This window comes from Caretta caretta, chromosome 2 (genome assembly GCF_965140235.1).
Source record: "Caretta caretta isolate rCarCar2 chromosome 2, rCarCar1.hap1, whole genome shotgun sequence".
NCBI classification, from domain to species: Eukaryota; Metazoa; Chordata; order Testudines; family Cheloniidae; genus Caretta; species Caretta caretta.
The window spans coordinates 189,322,288-189,343,482 of NC_134207.1; the positions used below are offsets into that span (position 1 = coordinate 189,322,288).

Below are 21,195 nucleotides of genomic sequence, written 5' to 3' on the forward strand. Positions count from 1 at the left end.
TCTCATAGTGGAAATTTGATAAACTATTCTTAGTAAAATAGAGATTAACCTTTTTCATTTGGCTTTGTGCTATTCCACATACTTGATGCACAAAAGAATATACTTTCACCATGACAGTTCTTAATTTCTCTGATATTTATTAGTATGGTAGCTGGAAACAGAGGGAGTTAACAGGGCTTGATTGTTGGTGTGTATCTAAAGACTTCTTCCTTGCTTAATGTAATTTTCATGATCAACTCTTGTTTAGAAATAAAAAAAAGCCTCTTCTCCCAGGACAATTGTCCTAGCTTTCACTTTTCCCTTTATAGTCTCTGGAAACCCTGAAACAGCGCTACATTGATGACATCTTCATCATATGGACCCACGGGAAGGAGGCCCTTGAAGAATTCCACCTGGATTTCAACAATTTCCACCCCACCATCAACCTCAGCCTGGACCAGTCCACGCAAGAGATCCACTTCCTGGACACTACAGTGCAAATAAGTGATGGTCACATAAACACCACCCTATCCCGGAAACCTACTGACCGCAATACTTACCTACATGCCTCCAGCTTCCATCCAGGACACATCACACGATCCATTGTCTACAGCCAAGCTCTAAGATACAATCGAATTTGCTCCAAGCCCTCAGACAGAGGCAAACACCTACAAGATCTTTATCAAGCATTCTTAAAACTACAATACCCACCTGGGGAAGTAAGGAAACAGATTGACCGAGCGAGACGGGTACCCAGAAGTCACCTACTACGGGACAGGCCCCACAAGGAAAACAACAGAACACCACTGGCCATCACGTACAGCCCCCAGCTAAAACCTGTCCAGCACATTATCAATGATCTACAACCTATCCTGGAAAAAGATCCCTCACTCTCACAGACCTCGGGAGACAGGCCAGTCCTCGCTTACAGCCAGCCACCCAACCTGAAGCAAATACTCACCAGCAACTACACACCACAGAAACACTAACCCAGGAACCAATCCCTGTAGCAAACCTCGTTGCCTATTCTGTCCCCATATCTACTCTAGTTACACCATCAGAGGACCCAACCACATCAGCCACATCATCAGAGGCTCATTCACCTGCATGTCTACTAATGTTATATATGCCATCATGTGCCAGCAATGCCCCTCTGCCATGTACATCGGCCAAACGGGACAGTCCCTACGTAAAAGAATAAATGGACACAAATCGGACATCAGGAATGGTAACACACAAAAGCCAGTGGGAGAACACTTCAATCTTCCTGGACATTCTATAACAGATTTGAAAGTAGCTGTACTTGAACAAAAAAACTTCAGAAACAGACTTCAAAGAGAAACAGCAGAACTAAACTTTATTTGCAAATTTAACACCATTAATTTGGGCTATAATAGGGACTGGGAGTGGCTGGCTTATTACAGAAGCAGCTTTGCCTCTCCCGGAATTGACACCTCCTCATCTATTGTTGGGAGCGGACTACATCCACCCTGATCGAACTGGCCTTGTCAACACTGGTTCTCCACTTGTGAGGGAACTCCCTTCTCTTCATGGGTCAGTATATTTATGTCTGCATCTGTAACTTTCACTCCATGCATCTGAAGAAGTGAGGTTTTTACCCACAAAAGCTTATGCTCAAGTATATCTGTTAGTCTTTAAGGTGCCACCGGACTCCTTGTTGTTTTTGTGGATACAGACTAACACGGCTACCCCCGGTACTTGAAACAGTATACTTATTCTTGCAACAAACCAGGATAGAACACAGACACTATGGTCTTTAACAGAGATCAAGCACCAAGCTCTATGGTTCAGGAAAGCACATCTGTGTACATTGCTATTCACCAAGTTCCAATAGGACTAAAGCACATCCTTAACTTTGAAAATGCATTCCTGAATCAGCACCCCAAAGCAGGAGCCTTTACCATCTTGAGATAGAAAGAGCTAATGCTATTGACCATGACAAAGTAACAGGCTCTTATCTTTGCCGGGGCCAGCTACTAGAAATCTGCATAGAGAGACAGCTTAAGCCAGATCATGGCACAAACATCTCCCTAAGATAAAACTTTGAAGATATTTTTACTGTCCAAAATGATTGAGAGCACAGTACAGAAACATCAGCAATGTCTTTACTGCAAACATTAGATTAGTGTAATTTACTAAATCAAATGTCATCTTCTTTAGGACCTTAAAAAAAAAAGCTCATACACAAACAAAAATGCATCCAGTGATCCCAGAGTCACTTAGTACTTTGGACTGAATAGCTTAGAAAATATACTACAGAGCAGGCAGACAAGACTATATAAATTACTTCTATTGCGGTGCTTTGTAAACACCATGATCATGACTCATACTGATCTGTCTTTGACTATGCTTTTTTCCACACGTCTCCTTATAAGGATAACCAAGAATTGTATATACTGTTTGTAAGGAATGAATTTCCATGTACCGTAAATGCTGTTCGGTACGATGACTAACAGAATATTTAACAAGCAAGAAGAAATAAGAAGACAGTTACTCTTCATCTGCACAGTGAAACATACCGATTTTGGGATAGAAGGATCCCTTAGCATAGAGGTGGGCAAACTACGGCCTGCAGGACTGTCCTGACCAGCCCTTGAGCTTCTGGCCAGGGAAGCTAGTCCCTGGCCCCTCCCCTGCTGTCCTCCCTCAGCTTGCCATGCTGCCAGGATGGCATGGTGGTGTGGCTGGCTCTGGCTGGGCCGCATGGCTACAAGCTCCTGCCGCTCTGAGCGGCATGGTAAAGGGGTGGGGAGCAGTGGGGTTGGATAGGGGGAGTCCCAGGGGGGCAGTTTGAGGCGGGGCGGTCCCAGGAGGGGGCTGTCAGGGGACAAGGAGTGTGGGGGGGGTCCGATGGGTCGGGGGTTCTGAGGGGGGCAGTCAGAGGGCAGGGGCCAGGTTGTTTGGGGAGGCACAGCGTTCCCTACCCGGCCCTCCATACAGTTTTGCAACCCCGATGTGGCCCTCGGGCCAAAAAGTTTGCCCACCCCTGCCTTAGCAGACCACCCAGTCCTGCCCTTGCATTGTGGAAGGATGGATTTAAGTGACTTCCTAAATTATCTCTGACAGACAGATGTCTAATCTAGCCCTGGATTCCTCAAACGATGGCAATTCTGCAGCTACCATGGACAGTTTGTTCCACTGTCTAATTTTAACCCTAAATTTTCCCCACTGCCACTTAAGCTCATTACTTTTTGTTCTGGCCTGGACTCCTCATTAATAACTGATCCTTGTTCTCTTGCTAATGTCCCTTTATTTCTCAGTAATGCCTTCCCTTAGTCTGAACATTCCCATCTCTGCCAGCCTTCCACTGTCAGTCTTATTTTTCCAGAACTTTCATCAATTTCATTGTTCTGAACACTCTCCGATTTGTCTTATCATATACAATTTGTTTTAGACACAACCTCAACAGCAGCCCAACTACCAGTAACAGCTGTGGAACTATCTCACTCGATTTACAATGCAGTCTCCTTGTACTACATCCCAATGTAGCATTTGTTTATATTTGCAATAACAAGGGGTAATGTTGTTGTGGAGAATAAATTGACACTGAAATAATAACTCTAAAATCTTTCTGTAGGACATTACTGATTAGCCTTTATTTCACAAAGGTTTATTTCATTATACCTTCCTTAATGAACCTCTCTTACATTTGCCTTATTGAAGCTCGTTTTCTTGATTTTACTTTTATCGAGTTTATCCGTATTCTCCAATTCCATCTGCAATCCCTCCCAATTCCATCTGCAAGGCTGATTAGTGTTGCTGATGACTTGAAGGATATAGTGAAGATAAAATTAGCCACCAGATTTGTTTTGTTTACAGTCCTTAACCTGCAGAGCAAGATATTAGTGACTTGACACCACATTATAGAACTAATGGGCCATTTGAAAATGACCGCTTGACAAAATCAAACTAAACAAACCAAGTTTGAGGGAAGTGGTACAAACAAGGATTCAGATCCCCTTTTTATCTTGTTTGCCACAAATACAGCAAAGAGCAGGATCAGTCTGAAGTATTCACTTACAAAGCAAACAGGCTTTTGTTTACACTTACAATCTAAACATCCTACAGTACTTGTTTATTTTTCTGGTGGCAATCTTGTTCCTTTGGTAACTCAGTGGCCTTTTTCAGTTTGAGCCTAATTTTAGCATCTAGTTTATTACGGTTATAGGATTCATACTTCAGGATGGAAAGCAGATTGCCTTCAGGAGGTCATTGTGACCATTAAGGCCCCAATCCTGAAAAGATGTATAGATTCTAGTGAGACTACTCACATCCTTAACTTTCAGCACAAGCACAAGGCTTTGCAGAATAGGGGTCTACGTAGTTAAGATTTGTAAAGTACTTTGCATGTTTCTTTAATTACATAGTTTCAGCACTTTACTTTGAGAAATGAATGCTTTTTCAGAATGAGGATTATTACAAATTTTAAGACACATTTTGGGTCTGTCAAGATTAATTGTTATTACAGAAGTTATCCTTTCACTCCAGGAAAACACTAAATTTTATTACCTGTATAAAAAGGTAGGAAGTAGAGCCCTGAAGCAGGACTAGGATCCCGCAGGTCCCCCAGGACCCACTGCCATAAGAGCAAGAGTGGGTAAAATGTACTTTGTGGTAGGCAGGATTGGGTGGGCAAAAAACCTAGACTGCAGAATTTGCAGGAAAACACTAAATCTCTTGTCAGTTTACCACATAAAAATTGTGTCTGAATTCCATTTATCTATTGTGACAAAGTTCCTCCTCTGCCTTGGTGGGTCTTGCACTTATTGGTGGATTTTCTCCCCACAGAGGTTAACGGCAGCCCTCAGTTTGGCCACTTCCGTGGCTCAAATCTGCCATTCACTCAGTTAGCCTCATTGCTGGCCAGCATGGGGAAAAGGAAGAACAATCCCCACAGTCTGTGCTGATCCACCTAGTGGATCGGGAACAGGCCAGAGACCTTCCCCTCTGGTGGAACCCACAGTCCAGTTCAACTCCTCCGGTATCAAGTAGGGAGTTGGGGTGATGGAGGAAACCCGGGCCCGCCCTCTACTCCAGGTTCCAGCCCAGGGCCCTGTGGATTGTAGCTGTCTACAGTAGCTCCTGTGACAGCTACAACCCCTGGGCTACTTCCCCATGGCCTCCTCCCAACACCTTTTTATTCTCACCCCAGGACCTTCCTCTTGATGTCTGATAATGTTTGTACTTCTCAGTCTTCCAGTAGTATGCCTTCTCACTCTCAGCTTCTTGCGCCTCTTGCTCCCAGCTCCTCACACGCACCACAAACTGAAGTGAGCTCCTTTTTAAACCCAGGTGCCCTGATTAGCCTGCCTCAATTGATTCTAGCAGCTTCTTGATTGGCTGCAGGTGTTCTAATGAGCCTGTCTGCCTTAATTGTTTTCAGAAAGTTCCTGATTGTTCTGAAACCTTCCCTGTTACCTTACCCAAGGAAAAGGGACCTTCTTAACTTGGGCCTAATATATCTGCCTTCTATCTCTCTCCTGTAGCCATCTGGCCTGACCCTGTCATACTGTGTAATAGATTAAAGAAAAAAGGGGGTGGGCGGGTTGGTTAAAGTAGCATGGGGGACTCTGTTTCTTGAGGGATTAGCAGGATCTAAGGTTTTTGTGGGTGAGAGCGGAATAAAAATGCAAGAAACAATGTGGGAGCAGGTGGGAGTGGAAGTAGGGTGGGATGGAGTGGGATTTAAAATATAGTCCCAGGTAGGGCTCTTGGAGGAAGTGATAGTTTAGTCACCATGCTAGTTCTGTGCTGGCTACGAGTTTTGTAAAGTATGCAGCACAAGACAAAAAAGTGAGTGCACAGCAACAGGATAAGGAAGTGTCAGACTGGTCCAACGAAAGGAACACAACAAAGACATGTCTTCTCTGTATCTAGAACCTTTACAAACATTAAGCCACCACATCAAACCTATTTTGTAATAGAACTGCCCATGACTGGGCTTTCTTATGCAACGTATCCCTAACCCTGTAGCCCACGAAAGCTAATGCTCAAATAAATGTGTTAGTCTCTAAGGTGCCATAAGTACTCCTGTTCTTTTTGCAGATACAGACTGACAGGGCTGCTACTCTGAAAAATGAGAAGTTAGCATCCCAGAGAGAACTCAGATCTGGAATTTCAAGGCTGGCATAAGTCTAACTGGACTCTCTATTTCCATGCACAGTCCTGCTACTCTCCCCCTCTGTTCTTTGGCTTTCAATATAGTGATTTTATAATATAGTCAGAGCCTTGTCCTTTCTGGTTGGTGAAAATTACTACAGAAGTACATGGACTTTTGTTGGCTGAGATTATCAGTGTTTGGCTACAGGGATGTGGTAGGGGTAAAAGTGGTTCTCAAAGAAGCAATTGTGAGAACACTGCTCAAGGAACCAACTTCTGGCTATCAATGTGTGTCCATTTCCTATTTTTGGGAGAGTCACGGAGAATCTTTTCGCAAGGCAACTCAAGTGGATACCTGAGTCTTCGGATTTCCTTTACAAGGAGAATCTGGCTATAGGCTTAGTTATAAAGTGGAAACTGCACAAGCTGAGGCATCTCTTTCAAGTAATCGATGAGGTGTCCATGCTGATTCTTTTAAATCAGTTAGCAGCTGTTGATATTGTTGTTTAAAGTGCTTTCTTGACTTGTTTGCAGACTCTAGCAGAAGCAGACTGAGTTGCTCAAATGGTTCTATTTTTTTTTTTAAGCCAAGAGAGCCCAAATGGTAGCCGTGGGCAATTGTCCCTCTGGTTTGAGCATTCTCTCCTGCAGGATAACATAGTAGTCCATATTGTCATCCCATATGTACATGGGGCCCCTGGGAGGGTTAGTGACAAGACATGGGATGTGATGCACTCAGAATGCTGTTGACAGCTGGCTCTATTTCCATCATGCCTACTGGGCCAGAGAAGTGGAAAAAATCCTTATGTCTTTATGAACTTGGGGCCTGGATGAGGGCTAACAGTCTGCAACTTAATCTGGACAAGACACGTTGTCACGGGTTCGGTCACAGAGAATCCCTGGGGACTGTCACATGATGTGCTGATTACTCCTCTGAGCTCATTTTCCCTGCCAGCTTGGGACTCCAGAACCCTGCCTTGTTGAGCCAGACATGCTAGTCTGCTGCAACACAGACCCAGATCTGGTCCACGCCCCCAAAGCTGCAGACTTTAACCAAAAACTGCTCAGCAGGTTTCCTATCCCCAACACTCAGACACCAATCTCCCAATGGGATCCAAACCCTATATAATCCGTTTTACTCTGTATAAAGTGTATACAGGGTAAACTCATAAACTGTCCACCCTCTATAACACTGATAGATATGCACAGCTGTTTGCTCCCCCAGGTATTAATCACTTACTCTGGGTTCATTAATAAATAAATGTGTTTTTATTAAGTACAAAATGCAGGATTTAAGTGGTTTCAAGTAATAACAGACAGAACAAAGTAAGTCACCAAGCAAAATAAAGCAAAAACATGCAAATCTAAACCTAATACATTAAGAAACTGATTACAGTTTCAGTACAATCTCACCCTCAGGGATGTTCCAATAAGCTTCTTTCACAGACTAGACTCCTTCCTAGTCTGGGCCCAATCCTTTCCCCTGGTACAGTCCTTGTTAGTTCCAGCAGACATCTTAGGTGGAAAGCAGGGGTGTTTTCAGGACTGGCAGCTCCCTTTGTTCTATTCCACCCCCTTTTATGGCTTTGGCACAAGGCAGGAATCCTTTGTCTCTCTGGGTCCTCACCCCTCCTTCTAAATGGAAAAGCACCAGGTTTAAGATGGATTCCAGCATCAGGTGACATGTTCACATGTCCTGTGAGACCCCAGCCTCCATTCTTCCAGGGCTGGCCCGCATGTACCCATGAAGGTTTGCAAGTAAACAGAGCCATTTACAGGTCATTGATTCTGAAGCACCCTTAATGGCTTCCACTTGATATGTTTATATTAGTAATACAAGTTTATATCTTATTTTCCTAACTCCAGACAGAAATAATTCATGCAAACAAATAAGATGAACACACTCAGTAGATCATAAGCTTTGTAATGATACCTTACAAGAGACCTTTTGCATTAAGCATATTCCAGTTACATCCTATTCACACTCATGAGCATATTTCCATAAAACATTATGGAGTGCAATATAACACACATAATATTGGTGGAAGCAGATGGAAGAGCTGGCAGAAGTTATACAGCTGCCTCCAGTTAAGGAATTGGACCATAACCTCTAACACAGATGTACTTCTAAATTCTTGGCTATTTCTGAATGCCCAGATAGCATGGCAATGGCCAACTGCTCTTTTCCACCCATGCCAGATGAGAAAAAGTGTGACTTTTCCCCACAATCTGTACCTTATTACAATTATCTACATATTGTTACCTCAAGATTAGATTGCCATAATGCACTCAACTCAGGCCACGTGTTGAGGCCATTTGGAAAATGAAGTTACTAATCAAGTACCTACATACTGTAGTAAGTGGAGCAGCGCACTTGCTGCTCCGGGGAGGAGGCGGAGAAGAGGTGGGGAAGTGGGGTGGAATCAGGGCATATCACCTCCAGCCCCCTGCCGTGAACCGTTCTGGACAGGGGGCTGGGAGCACCCCCACTACCCTAGTCCACACACCCCAGCTCCCTGCCCTGACCCCTGCACCACCCCCCCGGCACAAACCCAACCTCCTGCCCTGACCCCTGCACCCCCCTCACACAAACCCAGCCTTCATTCTGGGAGTACAATTACACCAATGCTCTGGAGCCTACTGGCTGCCAGTAGGTATCTGCATGGAGTTTAGTTCAAGACGTTGGTTAACTGAGATGTTACCTACCTTAGTGTGCTACACTGCCACGAGTGAGATCAGCTGAAGCACTTAAGCATAAGTTCCCTAGATATAGAAGTGGGAGCAGCTGGAAGGTTGTTCCCAAGAGGTCCTTAAATTTGGAATGTACTCTCCCATCCTCATTTCATCACAGCCAAGATCAACCTGTTTTCTAGGCACACAGCAATCCCATCTTTTCCCCTCTCAAGCTTTTGGATGGAGTTTATTTTCTTATCCTGATGTTTGTGGGGGCAGTATCAAAATGAGATGAGCAACTCCTTTATATTATGTCATTTGTACAGTATATTTAATTTGTGTAACTGGTGTCTCGAGCAGGGGTTGGAAGCCTATGGCACGTGTACCAAAGATGGCACGCGAGCCAATTTTTAATGTCACGCTGCTGCCTGCCAGGTCCCAGCTGCTGGCCCCTCTCAGGCCGCTGTCAAACCCAGGCCAGCAGTGGGCTGAGCGGGGCCGGCGGCCGGGACTCTGGCAGGCAGCAGCGTGACATTAAAAATCCTGCCTGCCCCGGCCCGCTCTTCTCCGCTCCCCGCAGGGGCAGGGTGAAGAAGCTTGGTCCTGCCGGCTGCTGCTGCAGGGCAGGCAAGCTCCCCCCTCCCCCACCTCTTCCCCCAGCATGCTGGGTTCCTGCCTCTCCTCTTCTCCCTCTCTGCTGCCGATCAGCTGATTGCCCTTGGGCAGGAGGGGGAGAAGTGGAGCCGCAGCGCACTCGCTGCTCCGGGGAGGAGGCGGAGAAGAGGTGGGGAAGTAGGGTGGAATCAGGGCATATCACCTCCAGCCCCCTGCCGTGAACACCCCCGGCTGGGAGCACCCCCACGACCCTAGCCCACACACCCCAGCTCCCTGCCCTGACCCTTGCACCCCCACACACACAAACCCATCCTCCTGCCCTGCACCCTGCACCCCCCACACATACCCAGCTCCCCATACCCTGACTCCTCCAGCACCCCCCCCCCCCGAGCACCAAACGGGAGCTCCTGCACCCCCCCCCCCGCAATTCCCACCTGCACCCTTGCACCAAATGGGAGCGGCTCAGGTAAGCACTCCATACCCAAAGCTCCCGCCCCAACCCTGAGCCCCCTCCCTCATTCTAGCTCCTGGCCACACCCTACACCCCAACCCCCAGCCTGCTCCTTCACCCCCAGCCCTGTGCTCAGTGCACTCCCACCCTCAGCTCAGTGCAGAGAGAGAGAGAGAGAGAGAGAGAGAAGGAGCTAGAACCAGGAAGAAGGTAGGTACCCACTCTATGTGGGCAGGGCTGGGATCCTAGACTGGCAGCGCGCTGAGCGGGGCTGGCAGCTGTGACCCTGGCTGGCAGGAGCCGGCGGATGGAACCCCAAACCAGCAGTGGACTGAGTGGCAGTAGGCTGAGCTGCTCAGCCCACTGCCGGTCTGGGGTCCCGACCACAGGTCCTGCTCAGCCTGCTGCCGGTCTGGGGTTCTAGCCGCTGGCCCCTTGCCAGCCAGCGTCCCGGCCGCAGGCCCCGCTCAGCCTGCTGCCAGTCTGGGGTTCTGGCTGCCGGCCCCTTGCCAGCCGGGGTCCCGGCCGCAAGTTCTGCTCAGCCTGCTTCCGGCCTAGGTGAACGGAACCCAAGTCTGGCAGCGGGCTGGCAGCGTAAGATCAGCATTTTAATTTAATTTTAAATGAAGCTTCTTAAACATTTTGAAAACCTGGTTTACTTTACATACAACAATAGCTTAGTTATATAATATATAGATCTATAGAGAGAGACCTTCTAAAAAACGTTAAAATGTATTACTGGCACGCGAAACCTTAAATTAAAGTGAATAAATGAAGACTTGGCACACCACTTCTGAAAGGTTGCCGACCCCTGGTCTAGAGCATTACATTTACAAACACCTCCAGCACAAGTCTTAAGAAATAAATTCAAATGGTGTTAATGCCTTTGGAGATCTCAGAATAATCTTGTCTATGAAATCCACAGGAGATTATCAGAGGAAGCTTCTAAAGGTTTCACCAAGAGATGAAGCCTTCCTGCTGTGCAGTTTCCAAGTGTTCAAGTAGCAAATCCCCAGTTTTCCTTTTATTCCCTCAAGTGCTCCTTTAAGGAAGGAAGAAATTGCCTCCTATTGATCTACTGCATCAGTTTAGGTTTTCTGCATATATTTTTACGTTACATGTATCCCACAGACTTAGCTTGAGATCCGGACTACTGCTCCCACCCCTTTACACCATGTAAGAGGTCCGTAGTGATGTAAAGGGGCCCAGAAGCCCTATTTCTCACCAATGGAGGATTCCCTCTGTGCAGGAACTGAGGAAGACAGCTGTAAGGCTGCTTTCCAAGGACCCCCTCATAAGTCCTGGAGATGGGAATGTGTTGGGAGTGGGGATGGGGGCAGACCACAGCCTGTGGCAATGCTGAAATACTGGGCTGCCGTAAACATAGGCCTTGTCTACACTTGAAGAGGTTTGCTGGTACAGTTATACCAGCATCTCCTGTAGAGAAACAGTTTATACCGAATGGAGTAACCTGTACTGGCAAAAGTACTAAAATAACTACATCTACACTAGGGCTTTTGCTAGCATTGTTATGTTGGTCTGGGACCAACTTTTAACTATAGGCCAGGCTTTATACAGGTCCTCAGGACTCCCGAAGCTATGCCAAGGATCTCTCCAGCTCCTGGGGCAGACCAGAATTGGGAGGGCACAATGGTGGCTAAAACCACCGTAGTCCCTCCCCTCTCTGCCTAGCCTGGAAGGTCTCAGCGCTAATTTTGCACTGAATTATACATCATCAGTCCCAAACAGAATCATTAGGGATATACAAGCCGCAATACAAGCTACACTGGACTTGTTAGAACATGAAAAGATACAGAACATACATACTGCCCTCCCCTCACTGTTCTAAGGTTGTCTCATTTCTCAGAAACCTGAAGAAGCAGGTTAATAGTTGGCATTTTGGAGTTACTCACTTCAAGAAGCAGGTATTTACTTTTCTATATTTCTTCTCTTATTTCTTCTCCTCTCTCCTTACTATTTATAGATGCCACATGTCGTTATCTGCCGAAATCATTAAAGTTCAAATCTATACACAGGTACACTGATGTGAACTACATCTGCCAGCAGCTAGGTCAAAGGTTTCCTACCACATGCAAAATTCCTGCTAACAAGACATCTGACAGTGTCTGGTTTGACATGATCTGCACACATACCCTTTGGTTGTCATACAGTGGCAACAGTTTGTCCACGTCTAGACAAACATAGCTCCAAAAAACATCACATTTAGTAGTGTTTCCAAGACACGCTGACTTTGCAGAAACCTCTTTCTTTTCATGTACGGTCTTATTATTCTCTGATTTTCTTTTAAATCGAGTCATTGAGGAGGGGGAAAAAGCCTATTTCCTGGTAGTATTTTTTTCAAATTTTATTATTTTACTTCGATCTGTCAAAAGAGTTTATGAATTTTGACACCAAAAGAACCACCCAACTCTAACATTCTTGCCCCCTTAGTGGACAGAGGCCTGTAGTTATGACTACTAACTCATGTATACTAGTGTTGGTGGAGTTGAACTGGTAAAACAAAGCAGAGTTTGGACCTCCTTGGTTCCAAGGGTCCCAGCAAAGAGTCGTTCTTCAGGTTGTGCATCCAACATTTCATGTTGGAGACAAATTAAGGTAAAATTGTTCAACTCTCTCTAGGATGGGGTGGTGTTTTGTTTTGTTTTTTCTTTTAAACACACACATAGTTCTACTAAAAATCAAAAAGCAAGCCAAGTTGATGAAAGCCAGCCTTGATAAAGCATATTTTCGGTTGTGTCTTAACCCCCAGCTGTCACCTCTTTATGGGTGGGAACCCACTTCCCTTTGTCTCCAGATAGGGGATTTAGGCTTGCAGTCATCCTCTAATTCAAAGATAGAGATAACATTTATGGATACAAAAGTTTATGAATATTCTCTGGGCCCCATAGTGCCATAGTTCCATGCTTCCAAGGTTTCACATCTGTCACAGCTTACACAACAAATACTTACAGGTTATGGCAAAAATGAACATAGAGGCGTTTTCCAATTTGGACAGCCTGCCTCCTTCTCCCCTTTCCCCCAGTCACACAGAAGAATGCCACACAATTTACAAGCTGTAAGATCCTACTTACTGCAATGTGTTCTCCTGCACACAGCCACTTTCCTCCTAACACTGCTGTCAACAGTTTGAAACTGACTAGAGTTGTGAAAGAGGTACCACCCATAAGAAAAGGAAGTATTAGCATATTTTTTGTGGCACCATCATCAAGCACCAGACTACTCCCATTGTAAAAAACTGTTGTTTGTTAATTCATAATGTGAGGGAAATTCTCCTGTTGATGTTCTCATGTGAGGTCACACAAACTGAGTTTCTCTGCAGTGAGATACACACAGCCAAAAGCTGTCTATAAAGTTTAGAGTATTAATACACACTTTCACCGCCCCTTCCCCATTTTATCCTTCAAACTATCTCCACATTATTGATGCCTCCCAGACAGAAAAGGTTTTAGTAAAGAAAATACAGTCTAGAAGTCGAGAAGGGGGGGGAGAAATGCATAAGGGTTTTTAGATGGGGTAAGATCCAAGTTACCCGGGAAGGAATTTTCTGTAGTATCTGGCTGATGAATCTTGCCCATATGCTCAGGGTTTAGCTGATCGCCATATTTGGGGTCGGGAAGGAATTTTCCTCCAGGGCAGATTGGAAGGCCCTGGAGGTTTTTCGCCTTCCTCTGTAGCATGGGGCACGGGTCACTTGCTGGAGGATTCTCTGCTCCTTGAGGTCTTCAAACTACAATTTGGGGACTTCAATAGCACAGATATAGATGTGAGGTCTTTTTTAGGAGTGGTGGGTGAAATTCTGTGGCCTGCATTGTGCAGGAGGTCAGACTAGATGATCATAATGGTCCCTTCTGGCCTAAATATCTATGAATCTATGAATCTATGAATCTATATTTCCTGGTGATATGTTACTACCAGGAAGGAGGGAAAAAAATAAGATACGTGGTTCATAGATTATTAGGCCAGAAAGACCATTGTGATCATCCAGTCTGACCTTCTGCATAATACAGGCTGTAACACTTCCATGAATTATTTCCTGTCTGAACTAGAGCTATCTTGATTTTTTTTTTAAAGTAAACTATTCCCTAAACCCATCCTAATTTCTGAAGAGAAAAACTAAATATTCTAGACTGACTATAGTATGTAGCATGCACACACACATACACACCATTTATGCTCTTAGAAAGAAAGATGTCTATCAGGGATGAAAATGGTTTTTCAAACTGGAAACAATCCAGCTCCTACTGACTTTAACGAGAGCAGAAACAAGGCTATTATCTATGTACTGTCACTGATAAAGAAGAACAAAAAAGCCTATAAGCTAGTATCCTTTTCTGAAGGGAAAAACTACATATAGCAGTCTTGTAGCCTCAGTTTCATAGATATCACTCAGATCAATCAACTGAGGAGAAAAAATTAATTGCAGCACAGAGATGAGGGGAGGAGAACTATACCAGCAATATTTGTGAGTTCACTTAATATAACAGTGAAATTTTAAAGACCAAAATTACAAATGCAGATTAAGTCCCAAAAGGACTTAAGACCTGTTTTAATGCCATTCATTCATCTTTGACGACGGCACAAAATTATGCTTAATTATATTATTAGTGCTTCAAAGTAAATGTTCCTAAATTAGACTCAAGAAGTTAGAGGCCTGATTTTCAAACTAGATTCCCATTTTTGTGGATATCTATATCTGTATTTTTCCCATTTATAATTCATTCATACTTTTTCCTGGTAATTTACTGTGAGCGCAAAACTGCTTCTGAAAAACACAGAGGCTGCTTTGAAAATAATTAGAACAATGCATGTTAAATGAATGAGTGGTACAGGATCCTGATAGGAAGACCAAGAAAGGTGTAGTTGAATAGGGGGGCCCTTTAGCATGATATACGTTTTTGGGAGTGTGTGGGGGGGGGAGACAAGAGAATCTTCTTAAGATGACAAAAAATAATTTTAAACATGGGCAGCAACAAAATCCATAGCTCTCCCAGGGGAGTTTTAGCAGGAAGAGCTTGATCAGTTCCAGGAGAGAGAGAGAGACTCCCTCTAATTAAACCCATGAATGGTTCTGATGGCACCCCAGATGGACTTGCAATCAGCCATACTTGACTGGAATGAGCATCACCATGATGTAGAGACCTTTGCTCCTTGATTTACACTTCAGTTTAGTTTTATAAAACAATTTAGCTAAAGGAAATTATGTGATTGTAGTTCCAGCCATATATCAGTGAAGATTCCATGAGAATGCCCACTTTGCAACTTTTTCCTCTGTATGAAATACTGTGGCCTCCCAACTGTGGTTTGATGAGGCCTGGCCTACACTAAAAAGTTAGGTCAAACTAGTGATGTCACTCAGGGGTGTGAAAAATCCACACTCCTGAGCAATATAGGTAAACTGACCAAACCCCTGCTGTAGACAGCGCTAGGTTGACAGAAGAATTCTTCCATTGACCTAGCTACTGCCTCTCAGGGAGGTGCCTCTCAGCAGCTGTAAAGTTTCAAGTGTAGACAGGCCCACGGAGGAAAAGATAGGTCGAAGTGAGGGGTATGGGTGGGTGTCAGAGGGAAAAGCATTAAGAAGTGTTTTGAAATATGCAGTTACTTTTATGAAAGATTCCGTGTATTGAGTGTTCTGAATCACAAAAAGAAAATTCCATTCAAAAATGACTCATTCACATGAACACGTAATAACTCAAAACAGAGGAAACAACAACATTCCAGTTGTGGTGATTTTAAGGCAAAGAGGGGGAAATAAAAACACAAAGAAAAAGAATGTTCTATTCTACTTTCAGTGCCCAAGACCAGGCAAGAATTTCTTAAAGGTGAAGAATCCCTTTCCTCCTTAGTAACCCGCTTCTGGACTGAGGAGTCATTCCATATAACTACAGACTGTAAATCCAAAACTGAAGTTAAAAAATGGTCAGAAAATTTGCTCCCTATAGAAAGTTTTTATTTTTTTTACTGAAATATTTCATCCAGAAACAGAAATATTTCAATTCAGAAATGCTGTATTGATGCCTCTGGGAAATTGTAGTTTGAGTGTGTCATGCTCCCATTCTTCTCCATAGGCTGAGCTCCCTGGCTGGACTCCTGTGATGCACCATGAACACCAAGCCCTGGCTGTGGTGCATCATGGGAGATGTAGTCCAATAGGTAGTACAGTCCATACAGAAGAATGAGAACATGACACAACCAAACTAACACTCCCATGAAGCCCTACAGTAGCGTATCCAAATTGAAATATTTCAGTTTTTGGCATTCAGTTTTTACATCATTTAAAAAAAAAATCCACAAAAGGCAGACAATTTTCTTAAAATGTTGTTTAATCAAAAACGCAGTTTTCCCTAAAACTGTTTCGATGGAAAATTTTCAACCAGCCTGAGTAAATATACTTTGTACTATCTAGTGAAGGATTTCCAAAAAACATACAACCATTACTGATCTTCATTACACCCCTGTGAAGTAGATAACTATCATCATCCTCATTTTACGGACTGAGGAACACAGTGGTTCCATGAGTTGTGCAAGGTCATACCATCAGCAGCAGTCAAGAAAAAGAACCTATATTTCTTGACTTCCAGACCTGCACTCCAAGCACTGGACTATGCCTCTGTACAAATAACAAAATATATTTTGTGAAATCAAAAATAGACTGGTTGTCCTTTTCATAGAATCATAGAATATCAGGGTTGGAAGGGACCCCTGAAGGTCATCTAGTCCAACCCCCTGCTCGAAGCAGGACCAATTCCCAGTTAAATCATCCCAGCCAGGGCTTTGTCAAGCCTGACCTTAAAAACCTCTAAGGAAGGAGATTCTACCACCTCCCTAGGTAACGCATTCCAGTGTTTCACCACCCTCTTAGTGAAAAAGTTTTTCCTAATATCCAATCTAAACCTCCCCCACTGCAACTTGAGACCATTACTCCTCGTTCTGTCATCTGCTACCATTGAGAACAGTCTAGAGCCATCCTCTTTGGAACCCCCTTTCAGGTAGTTGAAAGCAGCTATCAAATCCCCCCTCATTCTTCTCTTCTGCAGGCTAAACAATCCCAGCTCCCTCAGCCTCTCCTCATAAGTCATGTGTTCTAGACCCCTTTTCCTTACCTCATCCTCCAGTCTCTAATTTATCCTGCCCCAACAATTTCCCATAAGCACAATTTTACTCTGGAATTTTGTTTGCTACCACTCTAAGACAATTGTATACTATGCACATGTTATTTTATATTCTAATTAGAGAAAAGGCTTTTAGAATTCAAAGATCAAATTAAATTGGGGATAGAGGCAGCAACCAGAACTCCCATTTCAGATAAACCAGTTTCCTCTCTCACAGCTTGGTTCTGCTAATCACCAAACAGACTTGGAGGACTCAATTCCCACTGCTTTGCAGCATAAGTAGTCATTTACTCCTGCATAAAGTAGGTGTAAAACAACAGCAGCAGTGCGAGTGAATGGATAATTCTGATCTGGATGTTTTTTACCCACTCAGTACAGGCACATAAAGGGTATAAGGGAAGAGGAGGTGACAACAGAGGAAATATGAAATGTAGGCTAGGATGTAGTTGAGTAGGGTCTTGAAAGCAAGGACAAGAAGTTTAAATGTTATGTGGTGTGTAAGAGAGAACAAGAGGAAAGACACAAAGCGGGTGGTGGCGCAGCCAAATTAGTAGGTGAGAGACAGTTTGAATAGCCACATTTTGGTTGGATCAGAGGGAGCAACGTATATACCAGGGAGACCAGAAAGGAGGAAGTTTGTTCTCCCAGAAAGTTAACAGGGTGCCCTACATGTCAATGAAGATCTAGATCCACAGTGTCATGTGCCAAAAATATACCATGATTTAAAGGTTTATTAGCTCCTGAGAGGCCTTGGGGATGCTTGGATTTTCTCCCTCTTACAAAGAAAGAGCTCAGTTTCATATATGTTTCTTTTCTAAAGAAGGGTGCCCTATAGAGGTATTGTTTTATCATCCTTTGAGGAGACTTGGGTGTATAGTTATAATTTGATACTTATGGGCTATGCTCACAAATCCTTCCACACAGATGAAAATATATCATTTGGAAGTTTTAGACTAGACAATTTAAAAGCTTAATCACAATGCTGTCTGGTTATTTAGTCAACATTTAGCTATGCTTACCTGGCTCAAAGCCATGACTATCCTGAATAATATGGCCTACCCCTCCTCAAGGTAGTAGAAGTAATAGACATGAATTTCAGATCACACTGTACAGACACTGTGTTTTTTCCATATTCAAACTTTGCAATTGTTTTGCATGGAAGTGAATCCAATTATCAAGGCCGATAATACTAGAAATAAGTGTCACGCTTTTTTTTAGGTTTGTGGATGTGCACGCAGATCATGCTGTATCTCTGCTCTGCCTACTCCATTCTTACAAGCAGACAGTCTTTGGACATTTACAAAAATTGAGTCTGAATTTCTTCAGTGTTATAGGACAGAACTTAATAAAATTTGTAATGAGAGATAATTGGTGGTGCTGGTTAATATCAAGCATCCCAGTAGAGCAATACAACTTTTGGGCACAAATCTGCAACCCTTACTTATGGGAGCAATTCCCTTTCCCTTCCCTCTGTCTGGACGGAAGGCTTCACTGAGACTTCTTGTGAGAGTAAGGATTGCAGGATCAGAAAATGTCTCTCTCCCTATACTGTACTTAAGAAATCAAGACATTTTCAGGTAAGATTAAAAACAATGTGTTCTCCTGTCAATAAATTATTGTTGAAATTGTGTCCTAGAATGCCAGAATGCAGTTTGAGGCATTTATGGAACTTGTTCCTCTCAAAACTCAGAGTCACCCTAAATAAAAATGTGCTACCCTAATTCTGGCAACTCACTGCCAATACTAGTGCACATCAAACTCTCATAGGGTTTATTAGTGTTTACACACATCAGGGGAAATATAGCTCCCATTGTGGGGTAGTACAAAGAAAGCTAAGAAAAGATAAGAACTGTATGCAGTTAAGCTCTAAATTACAAAAGCTTTTTGAAAAGTGGAAGTATTAAAATACTTCTAATTTTAAAGAGTAGAGTTGAGTTATATGTGGACACATTACTTCCGACTTAGAATATCTGAAAGAGTTTTTAAGAGAGAAGCATGAAAGTGTATGGGATTCTAGATATGAAGGCAATAGTTTAAAATTAAGATACTCTGCAGTTATTCAATTATGAACCTAGTTTTAAAGTACCCCAAGTTAAAACTAACTTCACTCTTATTTTACGCCACTGCGTCTACAAGTTTCACTGTATCTTGACTGAAGGCTAAAACCAACAGCTTTTCTCAGATCACTGCAACACATTAGTACAGCCATATGAAAAAAGGGCAAAGCAGGGAGCAGCCAGCTTCCGCATACAAATTACTGGCGTATGTCATTAGCATCTAGATGAGATCTTAATGTATTATTTTAAAAATGAGCATGCAATGAATAGCTTTTCTGTCTGCATGAAACACATACACAAGAGTCAGATTTTAACAGGATGGACAATTTCATGGAGGCACCAACAGCTGCCCCCTTTAAGAAAGTTGGCCCTGCCTCCGCCACAAAAAATAAAACACTTGCAAAGGGAGATACAAATAAAAGCAACTGGTGACTCTCCTTTCCAAACACTGTTGTAAATTATGCCCAAGAAGGCCAGACCGAAACTAACTGAGCAGCCTTTCCTCCACTGAAAAGTGTAAGAAAGAACAGACTCCGGAGAGGGAAAAGCAAGAACCTGGGGGGGGGGGGGAAACTTGAGGGGCTAAATTCATGCCTGGTGTAAGCCCATGCCCCCACCCATCAGAGCTGAATGCTGGCTTTTTAGAATAGTTACAATGCAAAGTGGCAAGCTGGGATGGGCAATATCTTTTATTGGGCCAACTTTAGTTGGCGAGAGACAAGCTTTGGAGCCACCCAGAGCTTTTCCTCGCGTCCAAGACAGAGCTCTGGGAAACGCGTCTCTCCCACCGACAGAAGTTGGTCCAATAACGGATCCTCCCTCCCCCACCTTGTCTCTCTAGGAGCCTGGGACCCACAGCACGGCAAGCAGCCAGGCGGACGCCTCAGGCAGGGGAGCAAAGGCTTGTGGAGCGCCCCAGGCTGAAGCCCCGAGGCGCCCTGGATTGAACCCAGCCCCCCTCCCCCGGGCACGGCTTACGGCGGGGGCTCGCTGGGCTCCCGCGCTCTGCCGCGGTGCCTGCGCCAGGGGCTCGCTGCGCCGCAGCCCCCCCGGGCGGCTGCCCTGGAACTTCCCGCCCCGGCCCACGCCCCGGCTCCCCGCGCCGCCTCTCCCGCCCCGCGCCGCTTACCTGCCAGCTGCAGGAGCTGAGCCGCGGCCAGGAGGAGCCCGGCCGCCATCTCCCAGCATCAGCAGCCGCGGGCGGGCGGGCGCGCAGGCTGCTCCTCCTCGGGGTGCCGGTGAGGGGCCAGCTGCTGCCACGGGCGCCCTGCTGCTTCCTGCTCGGCTCTGTACCTGCGAGACAGCAGCTAGCCCCAGCTCCTCCCCGCGGGCTCCAGGTGAAACCCCGCCTCTTCCTCCCGGGCCAGGGAGAAGCCGCAGCTGACAAGCGGGAACCGGGGCTGTCATTAGTCACTGTTCCGTCCCAAGGGCTCCACGCGCCGCCCTGCCCAGCACGGGACGGCAGCCACCTCTGGGGGTGGGGGCGGCAGCTGTTGGACAGCGCACAGCCCCTGCATCCCCTGCTATAGGATGGGAAGAGGGGAAGGATACTGAGCCCCGCTGAAACGATGGAGGGAGGGGGGTTAGTTTGGCGGAAGAGAGTTACCCCGGCCGAAACTGGGCCAGGCGTAAGGCTTCCCTTTTGAATGACAGCTGGCACTGGATACCTCAGGACATCGCTGAAATCTGGGCAGCAGCTTGGACTCCCCCCACTTTGAGGTGCCCCCCTGAAAGTCTCCCTCCAGGGAGACTTGCCTTCTGCCCTCTCCCCGTGCATTGTAAATCTGTGTTCTAGGGATAGGAGAAGGGCATCTGAAGTTTAGCCCAGAGTGCAGATTGTCTTGAATAGCCTCCCTATGTTAGTAATTATTCTTGGCACTTATCTATCCCTTTTCATTTTCGAATGATTTACAAACATTAACTAGTTAATCTTCATGGCACCCCCATTAGAAGTAGCTAAGCATTACCCCCATTTGGCAGATGGGGGACTAAGGCAGAGTTTTAGTTACTTGCCCAAGGCTGCACAGCTAGCCTTTGGCAGAACCAAGAAGACTTGCTAGCTCCCCTAGACCTGTGCTCAGATTTACTAGAAGTTGCATGCCTTTTCCCCAGAGGACTGTACAAGAGCCTTGAGATCATCTCAAAGTTCTTTGACGTTCCTGTTGAA

The 21,195-nt window shown here is 44.9% G+C and overlaps 1 protein-coding gene across 1 annotated transcript in view; it reads right to left on the reverse strand.

Annotated features, from left to right (window-relative positions):
- Positions 1–20,571, reverse strand: part of CDCP1 (CUB domain containing protein 1) — a 51,815-nt gene extending 31,244 nt beyond the window's left edge. The window contains exon 1 of the mRNA XM_048838847.2: positions 20,158–20,571. Within this exon, the coding sequence (XP_048694804.1) occupies positions 20,158–20,206 (49 nt within the window). The 5' untranslated portion in view covers positions 20,207–20,571. The remainder of the gene's footprint in view (positions 1–20,157) is intronic.
- Positions 20,572–21,195: the final 624 nt, after the last annotated feature.